The sequence below is a fragment of the Salvelinus fontinalis genome, chromosome 22 (assembly GCF_029448725.1).
Source record: "Salvelinus fontinalis isolate EN_2023a chromosome 22, ASM2944872v1, whole genome shotgun sequence".
NCBI classification, from domain to species: Eukaryota; Metazoa; Chordata; class Actinopteri; order Salmoniformes; family Salmonidae; genus Salvelinus; species Salvelinus fontinalis.
Window position 1 is genome coordinate 13,072,281 of NC_074686.1, and position 13,734 is coordinate 13,086,014.

Consider the following 13,734-nt stretch of genomic DNA (forward strand, 5'->3'; position numbering starts at 1 on the left):
AAAGTCCAACTTCTGTGAAATTCAACTTCAGTGAAGGCTACCCGGTACTGTAGCTGGAATCAAGTGCATGATCTATATATCTATAGGCAACCTGCTGTAATTCAGCAAATAACATAGCGAGTTACAAATTCGGTAATAGAACAGAAAACAGCGTCGAGTCGAATTATTTTTCAATTCCTTCTCTAACATATCGATTAGTTACTATTGCGCCTAAAGGTGTGTGTGTGTGTGTGTGTGTGTGTGTGTGAGGCAGTCGCTCTCTCTGTTGCCAATCACCACTCCTACTTTGTTTCTCTGCATGGATGACAGATAATCATCACAGTTCACTATGAGGAGGATGGCGAAGGATCTGCAACCAGCCGAGCAAGGGTGAGTAGACCTAGGTTTTAACCAAGGTATTATGGTGCGCTATTCTAGAGTTACAAATCCATCATTTACAGAATACGTTTTCAGGAATGATAGGCTAGGCAACTTTGTTGCGCAATATGTCTCCAAAGTAAACATCTTGTAAACAATATTTGAAAATGCTTAGTTACTGAAGTGCTATAATTCAAACACCTATTGCGCCTCTTCCATGAAACCCTTTAGTTCTATGAAATATTTTAGATTTGTGACACGGTTATGTATGTTTTTTAAACGTTTTTTTATGAAATGATATGCCTTAACAAAGTAAAATATTCCTTCCCGTGAACTTGGTGCTGCTACGTCACTTGGACCTTTGACTGTAGTTACAGTGTTTATTACAGAATGACAACTCAGTGAAGATACGATTATTCAACCTTCGATATCACTATGAAGACACAGACACACAACCACCAGTCGTCCTAGTAGCCAGCCACATAACTTTGTGACATTTAGAATGTTTTTCAAACCTGTAACTAAACTTAAGACATATCATGAACGTTGTTTTTATTACACTAAAATTATTACCCAATGGATTAGTATCTTACTATTTGGCCAGAGGGAGACCTTGTTGCACATTAGTTGGAATGTAGCTTTTTCTTTGTTTAATTTAAACATGTACTATTTAAATTGGTAGACTACTGTAGACAGCGGACATTATTGTAGGAGTGTGCTATAATGCTGTCTTGTTTGTGAAGTCTGACTCAATGTTAGCTGGTCAGAGCTAGTTAGAGGCTAGTTAGAGGTCAAAGTTCACTTATTGAGTTTTCTTCAAGAATATCAGCTTGATCATTACGTGTGTTTGTGCAGGTCTGGGTGGATGTCCAGTTGGCTTCCATCCTGGTGTCCCACCTCCCTCTCTCAGCTGAAGGATGCAGAAGACAAAATGCTCAAGTGTAAGAGTGTGTGTGTGTGTTTCCACTCCTAACTATCATACTTACACATCTCATCTCCTCTCTTTTCACGCTCTCCCTCCCTGTTCCCTCTGTCTTTCTCCTCCATCCCTGTCTCTTCTGACAGCTGTGAAGGCCCCATTCTCCAGGCAGCATGTCCAGATATCCAACGGCAACTATCTCTGGACCTTAGCCTTCACCTCTCACATCAAGCCCCATCCCTCTCTCCCACCCCAGCCTCAACCCCATCCCTCTCTCCCACCCCAGCCTCAACCCCATCCCTCTCTCCCACCCCAGCCTCAACCCAAGCCCCATCCCTTTCTCCCACCCCAGCCTCAACCCAAGCCCCATCCCTCTCTCCCACCCCAGCCTCAACCCCATCCCTCTCTCCCACCCCAGCCTCAACCCAAGCCCCATCCCTCTCTCCCACCCCAGCCTCAACCCCATCCCTCTCTCCCACCCCAGCCTCAGCCCCAACCACATATCTCTCTACCACCCCATAGCCAGCCCCATCCCTGTTCTCCACAGCACTCTCTCCAGCCCTGTCCTCCCCTGGTGCTGCTCCATGGGTTTGGGGGTGGTGTGGGTCTGTGGGCCCAGAACCTGGACTCTCTGTGTGGCAGTGGAGCCGTGTATGCCCTGGATCTTCTGGGGTTTGGACAGAGCAGCCGGCCCCTGTTCAGCGTGGACCCCCAGGGGGCAGAGGAGCAGTTCCTAGGGGCCCTGGAGGAGTGGAGGGACAGGGTGGGCCTGGAGGAGATAGTCCTGCTGGGACACAACCTGGGAGGATACCTGGCTGCTGCTTACACACTCACACACCCACACAGGTGAGAGAGAGGAGAGCGAGGAGAGGTAGTGTGTGTGGGTGTGTGTGTGTTCATACTAGAGGTCGACCGATTAATCGGAATGGCCGATTAATTAGGGCCGATTTCAAGTTTTCATAACAATCGGAAATCTGTATTTTTGGACCGATTTGGCTGGTTATTATTATTAAATTTTTTATTTTTTATTTAACTAGGCAAGTCAGTTAAGAACACATTCTTATTTTCAATGACGGCCTAGGAACGGTGGGTTAACTGCCTTGTTCAGGGGCAGAACGACAGATTTTTACCTTGTCAGCTCGGGGATTCGTTTTTGCAACCTTCCGGTTACTAGTCCAACGCTCTAACCACCTGCCTTACATTGCACTCCACGAGGAGCCTGCGTGGCAGGCTGACTACCTGTTACGCGAGGGCAGCAAGAAGCCGAGGTAAGTTGCTAGCTAGCATTAAACTTATAAAAAACAATCAATCTTCACATAATCACTAGTTAACTACACATGGTTGATGATATTACTAGTTTATCTAGCGTGTCCTGCATTGCATATAATCGGTGCGGTGCCTGTTAATTTCTCATCGAATCACAGCCTACTTCGCCAAACGGGTGATGATTTAGCACTGTCGTTGCACCAAACCTAACCATAAATATCAATGCCTTTCTTTAAAATCAATACACAAATATATATTTTTAAACCTGCGTATTTAGTTAATATTGCCTGCTAACATGAATTTCTTAATATTAGGGAAATTGTGTCACTTCTCTTGCGTTCTGTGCAAGCAGTCAGGGTATATGCAGCAGTTTGGGCCGCCTGGCTCGTTGCGAACTGTGTGAAGTCCATTTATTCCTAACAAAGATCGTAATTCATTTGCCAGAATTGTACATAATTATAACATAACATTGAAGGTTGTACAATGTAACAGCAATATTTAGACTGAGGGATGCCACGCGTTAGATAAAATACGTAACGGTTCCGTATTTCACTGAAATAATAAACATTTTGTTTTCGAAATGATAGTTTCCGGATTCGACCATATTAATGACCAAAGGCTCGTATTTCTGTGTGTTATTATGTTATAATTAAGTCTATGATTTGATATTTGATAGAGCAGTCTGACTGAGCGATGGTAGTCAGCAGCAGGTTCGTACGCATTAATTCGAACAGCACTTTCGTGCGTTTTGCCAGCAGCTCTTCGCAATGCTTCAAGCATTGAGCTGTTTATGACTTCAAGCCTATCAACTCCCGAGATTAGGCTGGTGTAACCGATGTGAAATGGCTAGCTAGTTAGCGGGGTGCGCGCTAATAGCGTTTCAATCGGTGACGTCACTCGCTCTGAGACTTGGAGTAGTTGTTCCCCTTGCTCAGCAAGGGCCACGGCTTTTGTGGAGCGATGGGTAACGATGCTTCGAGGGTGGCTGTTGTCGATGTGTTCCTGGTTCGAGCTCACGTAGGGGCGAGGAGAGGGACGGAAGCTATACTGTTACACTGGCAATACTAAAGTGCCTATAAGAACATCCAATAGTCAAAGGTATATGAAATACAAATGGTATAGAGAGAAATAGTCCTATAATTCCTATAATAACTGCAACCTAAAACTTCTTACCTGGAAATATTGAAGACTCATGTTAAAAGGAACCACCAGCTTTCATATGTTCTCATGTTCTGAGCATGGAACTTAAACGTTAGCTTTTTTACATGGCACATATTGCACTTTTACTTTCTTCTCCAACACTTTGTTTTTGCATTATTTAAACCGAATTGAACATGTTTCATTATTTATTTGAGGCTAAATTGAATTTATTGATGTATTATATTAAGTTCAAATAAGTGTTCATTCAGTATTGTTGTAATTGTCATTATTACAAATACATTTTTAAAATCGTCCGATTAATCGGCACCGGCTTTTTTTTGGGCCTCCAATAATCGGTGTCGGTATTGGCGTTGAAAAATCATAATCGGTCGACCTCTAGTTCATACACGTGTTCACACTGTGTGTGTTTATAGGGTAAAGCACTTGATCCTGGTGGAGCCCTGGGGGTTCCCGGCCCGTCCAGAGAGCCTAGATCAGGAGAAGTCTATCCCAGTGTGGATCAGAGCCATGGGGGCTGTCATGAGTCCCTTCAACCCCCTGGCTGGACTTAGACTGGCCGGACCACTGGGTTCGATATACACACACACACACACACACACACACACACACACACACACACCGCAAGCACGTATACTACACACACAACGCATACACTATGCATGCAACACACACACACACACACACACACACACACACACACACACACACACACACACACACACACACACACACACACACACACACACACACACACACACACACACACACACAAGCACAAGTGGAAAGAATTGCCAGATGTTTCAAAACCAAAGGTGTTAACATAACATATCCCTCCCTCCATTCCTCCCCATCCACTCTCTCCATCCTTTCCTCCATTCCTCCCCATCTTCTCTCTCCATCCTTTCCTCCATTCCTCCCCCATCTTCTCTCTCCATCCTTTCCTCCATTCCTCCCCATCTTCTCTCTCCATCCTTTCCTCCATTCCTCCCCCATCCTCTCTACATCCTTTCCTCCATTCCTCCCCATCCACTCTCTCCATCCTTTCCTCCATTCCTCCCCCATCCACTCTCTCCATCCTTTCCTCCATTCCTCCCCCATCTTCTCTCTCAATCCTTTCCTCCATTCCTCCCCCATCTTCTCTCTCCATCCTTTCCTCCATTCCTCCCCCATCCTCTCTCTCCATTCCTCCCCCATCCACTCTCTCCATCCTTTCCTCCATTCCTCCCCATCTTCTCTCTCCATCCTTTCCTCCATTCCTCCCCATCCACTCTCTCCATCCGTTCCTCCATTCCTCCCCCATCTTCTCTCTCCATCCTTTCCTCCATTCTTCCCCCACCTTCTCTCTCCATCCTTTCCTCCATTCCTCCCCATCCACTCTCTCCATCCTTTCCTCCATTCCTCCCCCATCCTCTCTCTCCATCCTTTCCTCCATTCCTCCCCCATCCTCTCTCTCCATCCTTTCCTCCATTCCTCCCCATCCACTCTCTCCATCCTTTCGTCCATTCCTTCCTCCTTCTCCTCTTCTTCTCTCTCTCAGGTCCTATGTTGATCCAGACCATCAGGTCAGATTTTAAACAGAAGTACTCTTCAGTGTTTGATGACAACACCGTATCAGACTACATCTACCATCTTAACGCACAGACGCCAAGGTACAGTAGGTACACACACACACACAAATGTACATGCACACACACACATACACTAACACCGGTTCTCTGTTCATAGTGGTGAAACAGCGTTTAGGAACATGACGGTACCATATGGTTGGGCTAAGAGACCAATGTTAGATCGTATTGGACAGATCCAACCAGACATTCCAATATCCATCATCTATGGGTCCCGATCCAGTATTGACAGCGACTCGGGATACACTATCCAGAAAATCCGACCAGATGTGGACATCATCGTGAGTTAATTATTCATGTACCAAGTTTTCTGAATGTGTTATGAAATAGACAGGTCATTCACACACAGCAATGTACAGTTGTTGTTTTTCCGATGTCAAGTGTTTCTCTTTTTTGGTCTCTCTATCCCTCACTTCAATCTCTCTCTTTCTCTCTAGGTGATAAGGGGAGGAGGTCACTATGTGTTTGCTGACCAGCCAGACGACTTCAATCAGAACGTTCTTCACATCCTGGCCAGGATAGAGGGAGATAAGGAGAAGAGGGATGAGGAGTGGTGTGCATGAGAAGGAAGGGAAATGAGGAGAGAGGTGAGAGGAGAAGATTGAGGGTTGAGTAAAGAATGGAAGATGAGATGGGGAGAAGAGGCAGTAAAGGAGGGGGAGAAGGAGAGAGACATGGAGGAGTTGTTACAACTTCTTGGCTCTGAGGAGAAGGAGGACGATTGTTACATTCAGACTTTGAACACACACTTTCCTCACTGAGGACGTACTAGCGCTAGGCTGGTATGCGATGGTTAGATCATCATTTTGTTTTAGATTGATATGAGATGGCTTGCTAATGATCTATGCTGACATAAGCTGCCGCTGGCCCATGTTAAATTCAATGCTTGCCACAGTTGTGTCAAGTTGGCTGGATGTCCTCTGGGTGGTGGAGCATTCTTGATACACACGGGAAACTGTTGAGTGTGAAAAACCCAGCAGCGTTGCATTTCTTGACGCAAACCGGTGCGCCTGGCACCTACTACCATATCCCATTCAAAGGCACTTAAATATTTTGTCTTGCCCATTCACCTTCTGAATGGCACACATACACAATCCATGTCTCGATTGCCTCAAGGCTTTAAAATCCTTCTTTAACCTGTCTCCTCCCCTTCATCTACACTGATTTAAAGTGGATTTAACAAGTGACGTCAATAAGGGATCATGGCTTTCACCTGGTCAGTCTATGTTGTGGAAAGAGCAGGTGTTCATAATGTTTTGTACACTCAGTGTGTGGGTCGATATATGATATATATATTAACTATACTACATCCACCTCTCATCAGTATGCCCCTGTACAGCCAGTGAAGGCAATGTTGTGTATATCATCTTTGTAAAGAAATGTCAAATGTATTGTTTTCTTAAATATAGAATAATGTACATTAATGTTTTGTTTGTTGACAAATGTCCATAGTATCATGTCTCAAAGCTGCTACCAGTATGCTAAAACTTTATATTCACAGAGTAAGCAAGGGAACAGAGAGACCCCTAAAAAATGTATTCTAAGAAACTGTTGAGCAATGTTTTGATGCTTGAGGAAGGAGAGTTGATCCCAAAGGAAAAACTTGTTTTCTGTGGTGAACTAGTATAAAGTTGACTGGGGTTTTTCTTTCTTATTTGACACTTCACCCACACTGTTGCCTAACTAACCTCCATAGGCAGACTGGTCCAGTCTCCCATCATGTTTGAGATCGACTATTTTGCAGTCCGCGACTAATGCCTGACTGATCTACAATTACCCTGTATCCTAAATAACTACTCGTTATGATTTATAGATCAGTCAGTTCGCTCTGTCGGTGATCAATAATTAAGCAAATGTGATGCTCTTGAACATGACCTCTCTACAGAGCCAGCTCTGCAAATGTACCACACAACAGGATAAAGGATATTTATCAAAATAATGTTCTTTATGATATGAGGACTGGTATGGAGGCCATATTATTTACTATATGTTCGTATTCTTATCTTTTATTTCTTTTTGTTGTTGTCGTTGTCGAGAAGGAACCTATAAATAATAATTTCAATGGACGGTTATACCGTGTGTATCCTGTACATACAACTAATAAAACCAACTATTGGATGTTTCATTTGTTCATTTATTGATTATCATCGCTCAGATAATATCTTTATTCCCATCTCAAACTGCTCACTGTGCCATACTTTCATTACTCAACTGAGGAAGCCTGGATGGAAGCAGAGGCTAAGCTTTTACCAGTAGGGGAGTAATGGTAGTGTCAGGCTGGGGCCACAAGGGGGCAGGGTAGCACAGCGTCAGTTTTCTATGATGACAATAATAACACCACAGAGTCAGTTACATCGTCTTCTCCACTCCACAGCATGACATGACATCTTTACATACTCACTGATCTGAGCAAATTACTAAAGAGGCATTCGAGGATTGGTACATCCATTTTCCAGCCCCATCCCGGCTCTGCTGTTTTTTCAATCACAGATTTCCCCTTTAAAAGGTTTCAAGCACAAACACAAATCCAGTGGTTTTAACCAGGTGCTGGAGGTCAAAGAATATGTTCAGCAAAAAGTAAAACTTCCCACACTATGACCTGTTTAGTGTGTTGAAACGGTCCAGCCCTTAGGTCTTGGTGCACTTTCACTTAGAGAAAATTCAGGACTGTCCCAATGCCAATTTCTAAGAGGATACATCATGATCAATGTCTTCCCCTAAATGGAAGTACACACACACACACACACACACACACACACACACACACACACACACACACACACACACACACACACACACACACACACACACACACACACACACACACACACAGAGGCCCAAAGACACACTAATTCTCCATACACAGACACCAGCAGTCAAACACACTCGAGCTTTCTGCTTCTCAATCAATCCCACATCCGTAGCTAATGCAGTGCTGGGCCCTCCTCAGGAAGCTTTAGGTCTATTAGTGTGTGTGTGTGTGTGTGTGTGTGTGTGTGTGTGTGTGTGTGTGTGTGTGTGTGTGTGTGTGTTTATCTGTCTTTGTATCACTTTAGAATTAACGTCCATTTATCGGAAGACAGCAGGCAGCGAGAGAGCTGCCAATACTCTTTGTGGTGTGTGTGCGTGCATGCGTGCTTCTTAATTTGATCACTCTTTTGTTCCTGAGAATTTTCCTGCAAATGCAAACTTGTAGTGTATTCAAAGTTTAAAAACAATTCTAAAGTTATACATTTCCACTTTAAAATGAGTGTACCCCCCCTTTCTACACTCCCTCTCTCTCTCCCTCTTCCTCTCTCTCTCCCTCTGTCTCTCTCTTGCCCTGTCTCTCTTTCCCTCTTTATCTCTCTCTCCCTTTCTCTCCCCCTCTCTGTCTCTCTCTCGCCCTGTCTCTCTTTCCCTCTTTATCTCTCTCCCTCTCCCTCTCTCTATATCGTTCCTTCCTGAGGGGTTTTGCATCCTGAAGTAGATCAAGTCCCTATAGATCCGTATCATCCATTCAACTGGGATTAAATACCACACACACACACAGTCCAGACAGTGGTAGGATAAGGAGTGAAAAAGAAAGATGCACGGAGGGAGGGAATGAGAGAAAAAAGAAAGAAAAGGACAGTGAGACAGGGAACAGCCGTTATAAATCATATCTTCTGTTCATATGATTTATATCCCCCCTGCACTGCACCATGCCCCAATGGCCCTAACAGACACTCAGTCAGACATGCAGATCACACATCAATTTAACACTGGGACAGATATGTATATAACATCAAGTTAAAACACTGGGACAGATATGTATGTTACTTGAACATAAAACACTGGGACAGATATGTATGTTACATCAAGTTAAAACACTGGGACAGATATGTATATAACATCAAGTTAAAACACTGGGACAGATATGTATGTTACTTGAACATAAAACACTGGGACAGATATGTATGTTACATTAAGTTAAAACACTGGGACAGATATGTATGTTACATCAAGTTAAAACACTGGGACAGATATGTATGTTACATCAAGTTAAAACACTGGGACAGATATGTATGTTACATTAAGTTAAAACACTGGGACAGATATGTATGTTACTTGAACATAAAACACTGGGACAGATATGTATGTTACATCAAGTTAAAACACTGGGACAGATATGTATGTTACATCAAGTTAAAACACTGGGACAGATATGTATGTTACATCAAGTTAAAACACTGGTACAGATATGTATGTTACATCAAGTTAAAACACTGGGACAGATATGTATGTTACATCAAGTTAAAACACTGGGACAGATATGTATGTTACATCAAGTTAAAACACTGGTACAGATATGTATGTTACATCAAGTTAAAACACTGGGACAGATATGTATGTTACATCAAGTTAAAACACTGGGACAGATATGTATGTTACATCAAGTTAAAACACTGGGACAGATATGTACGTTACATCAAGTTAAAACACAGGGACAGATATGTACGTTACATCAAGTTAAAACACTGGGACAGATATGTATGTTACATTAAGTTAAAACACTGGGACAGATATGTATGTTACATCAAGTTAAAACACAGGGACAGATATGTACGTTACATCAAGTTAAAACACTGAGATTTAGTATACTGTCATTCTGCTCTGGATCTGTAACTCTGGGTCTTTTTTATTTATCCTCCAAACGGCAGTCTACAGATAACATTCTTCAGTTTGGTGCCTATTATTGGGTCCTATCAGCAGTGAGTGACTGGACAGTTGGCGTTAGGGCTGTAAGAAAGACACAGGCAACCACACACACTGAATAATGTAGTTTTCTGATATCAGTCAAAAGGGCTTCAGGACTAAAATAGCATCTTCAGCTCTGATAAATATAGAAACGCAATTAAGTCAGGAGTAGGAGAGAGATCACCCTGTGTGTGTGTGTGTGTGTGTGTGTGTGTGTGTGTGTGTGTGTGTGTGTGTGTGTGTGTGTGTGTGTGTGTGTGTGTGTGTGTGTGTGTGTGTGTGTGTGTGTGTGTGTGTGTGTGTGTGTGTGTGTGTGTGTGTGCGTGCATGTTTGCGTGCGTGCGTGCGTGTAAGTAAAGTTTTTTTATGCACTGCTACAACCCATTCTCTTATTTCAGCTAACAAACTAATGATGGATGGGTTGTGAGACACAGCAGCTAGCTTCTGGTAGCTTGGAGCTTTTAACATACAACAGATCGTTATTGCACTAAGGTATAGGTCTCATCTTTTATTTTCAGTGCATAAATCATGCCTCACAAAGCATAAAAAACAGTGTGTGTGTGTGCGTGTGCGTGTGTGTGCAGTCGGTCTCAAGCACAGTGAGTCAGCAGTATTTATACTGTCCAGAGACACAGCTCTCACTGGCAACTGCCTTGTGCTATTGTGTGTGTGTGTGTGTGTGTGTGTGTGTGTGTGTGTGTGTGTGTGTGTGTGTGTGTGTGTGTGTGTGTGTGTGTGTGTGTGTGTGTGTGTGTGTGTGTGTGTGTGTTCCCTATCTCTGTTAGAGAGGGTCAGTATGTCAGTCATTATCTTCTCTAGGGAACATATTGTAAGACTTGTTGTGACAGAAACTGACTGGCATTTCCCTTGGAGCTCTCTCTCTCTTTCTCTCTCTCTCTCTCTGTCTCTCTCTCTCTCTCTTTCTTTCTGCCCCTCTCACGTCCACACAGACAATGACACTCTATTCGCATTTGTACTACTCCCACGACGATGCCTAGCGTCACATGCATGTACGATACACACATGATGACACACAATACCACGCACATTCACTCACTCACTTTCACACACACACACACACACACACACACACACACACACACACACACACACACACACACACACACACACACACACACACACACACACACACACACACACACACACACACACACACACACACACACACTTTAACTCTCTGTGTGTCTTGGAATCTTGCATTTTGATGAAGGAGGAAGCTGGTCCTCCAATCAGAAGACAGTAGCAGGGAGAGACCACCTGGTCGCAGACAGAGGAGTGTTATAGGTGGTGAATGAACTACTAACCATACCATACATCTGTGTTTCTGAGTGTGTTTTCCCACTTTTTGAAGACTATACATGGACGTTGTTTGGTTTATAGTTCCACGGAGATCTGTTTCATTGGATTAATCTGAACTTGGACTGAGGACTTTCATGGGCGATACACCCCCATCTCGGGGTAGAACATGGTACAGCCCTTCAGCCTGCATAAGACCTCTCCTCCATGTCTCTTTCTGTTCTGTGTGAGAGAGATGGAGAGTGAGTGAGAAAGAAATAAATAGATGGAGAGGGGGAGGGAGATAGAGAAAGGGAGAGAAGGGATGTAGAAGGGGAAGGAGAGCGACAGGTAAGAGAGGGGGAGGGAGATAAAGGAAAAGAAGAGAGATTGGCAGCTGCAGAGAGAGTGCTCAGTTCTTAGTTCTTTCTGAGTTAGTGTACCTACTGATACTATACTACAACACAGAAAGAGAAAGGGATAGAGAGAAAGAGAGAGAGGGAGAAATAGACAGGGAGAGAGTGAGAGGTAGAGAGAGAGAGAGAGAGAAAGAGAAGAGACATGTGTATCCCCAGAGAAGGCTGCATCGTCACGACAACCACTTCCAGGGGAATCACCAGGTGAGTCTGAGGACACAACCACACACATGCAAACACACACACACCTAAACAGGGCCTTTGCCTTTATAGTGAAGCAAACGCTTGGTCTACCACTCTTTAATACGTTTATTAGTGTGTGCAAGCGTTGTTTGTGCATATGAGTTGTATACTCACAGCCAAGGAAGGGTAGGAAAATGTCCCATCACCGTCAAATTCGTTTACCAAATTCAGTTTCATGTTGAGTTTGGTTCCTTCTTGAGTCAAATTGATTTCCTTACCCAACTCTGTTGACTGCTCATCTAGGAAATGAATTGTGTACATGTATATAGGGGTATATATAGGTATATGTATATAATGGTATACCAGAGGAGGCTGGTGGGAGGACTATAGGAAGACGGGCTCATTGTAATAGCTGGAATGTAATACATTTTTATTTTATTTATTTATTTAACTAGGCAAGTCAGTTAAGAACAAATAATTTTTTACAATGACGGCCTACCCCGGCCAAACCCTCCCCTAACCCAGACGACGCTGGGCCAATTGTGCTCCGCCCAATGGGACTTTCGATCATGGCCGGTTGTGATACAGCCTGTGATCGAACCAGGGTCTGTAGTGATGCCTCTAGCACTGGGATGCAGTGCCTTAGACCGCTGCACCACTCGGGAGCCCAAATGGAATGGAGTTTAACATGTGTTTGATGTGTTTTTATTTCTTGTTTTATTTGACCTTTATTTAACTAGGCAAGTCAGTTAAGAACAAATTCTTATTTTCAATGACGGCTTAGGAACAACTGCCTTGTTCAGGTGCAGAATGACAGATTTTTAGCTTGTCAGCTCGGGGATTCGATCTTGCAACCTTTTGTGTTTGATACCGTTCCATTTATTCCATTCCAGCCATTACAATGAGCCGTTCCTCCTACAGCTCATCCCACCAGCCTCCTCTGGTGTATACAGTATGTAGAGACTACATGTTTATAGGGGTGTCATAAATGATGTACTATATGTAGGAGAGTCATGATGTGAAGTGAAAGGTTGGTTTGAACAGGGAATATATGGGTATAGAAAAATAGGAAAGAGACTAGCGTGTGTGTGTGTGTGTGTGTGTGTGTGTGCGTGCGTGTGTGTGTGTGTATGAGCGCTGTGATTATTACGCAATCAACCCAGACAAAGAGATGTTTAACATCAGCTAGTATGTGTGTGTGTGTGTGTGTGTTTTCTGTGTGTGAGCGTGAGAGAGAAAAAGATAGAGGAAGAGAAATAGAGAGAGAAAGTAATGCATCTCGCTGCCATATTCTCCATATCTTCCTGACTCCGTTCCCTATACGCCCTTTGGTTCATCCTAGCTATCCGACATCACATCACACACTGTATGATCAATATTACCACTAGATAACGTGTAACATATATGTAACGTGTCTGGACATGGGAAAGTCATGGTAACGTCATGGGAATGACATAGCAAAGCAGGGAGTATTCTGTATTCCATATTCCATGGATCTATTTTCAGAGACAGGAGAATTCAATATTCCTTATAGGCTATCTTTCGAAATGAAGTATTCTATAAACATGCTAAGTGGGTAATATTTTTTCAGGATATTCTATATTCTGAGACGACTCCCAGTATTCCATATTCTATTTTCTATGTTCCATAGGATTCTATTCCTGAGGACTGAGAATAGCTGCAGAGAGAGAGAAACGGCGGGGGGGGGGGGGGGGGGGGGGGAGACAGAGGGAAGGTTACATGGAGCGAGAGGGAGAGAAGAGAGAGATGGGGAGAGGGAGGGAGAGGAGAG

The 13,734-nt window shown here is 43.6% G+C and overlaps 1 protein-coding gene across 1 annotated transcript; it reads left to right on the forward strand.

Moving 5' to 3' along the window:
* The first annotated feature begins 328 nt into the window (after positions 1–328).
* On the forward strand, positions 329–7,408 carry LOC129819478 (1-acylglycerol-3-phosphate O-acyltransferase ABHD5-like). Its single transcript, XM_055875781.1, has 7 exons — positions 329–369; positions 1,213–1,298; positions 1,423–2,122; positions 4,117–4,271; positions 5,241–5,352; positions 5,429–5,609; positions 5,766–7,408. The coding sequence occupies exons 1-7, from the start codon at positions 329–331 to the stop codon at positions 5,889–5,891; spliced, it is 1,401 nt and encodes a 466-aa protein (XP_055731756.1). The 3' UTR covers positions 5,892–7,408.
* The last annotated feature ends 6,326 nt before the right edge of the window (positions 7,409–13,734 follow it).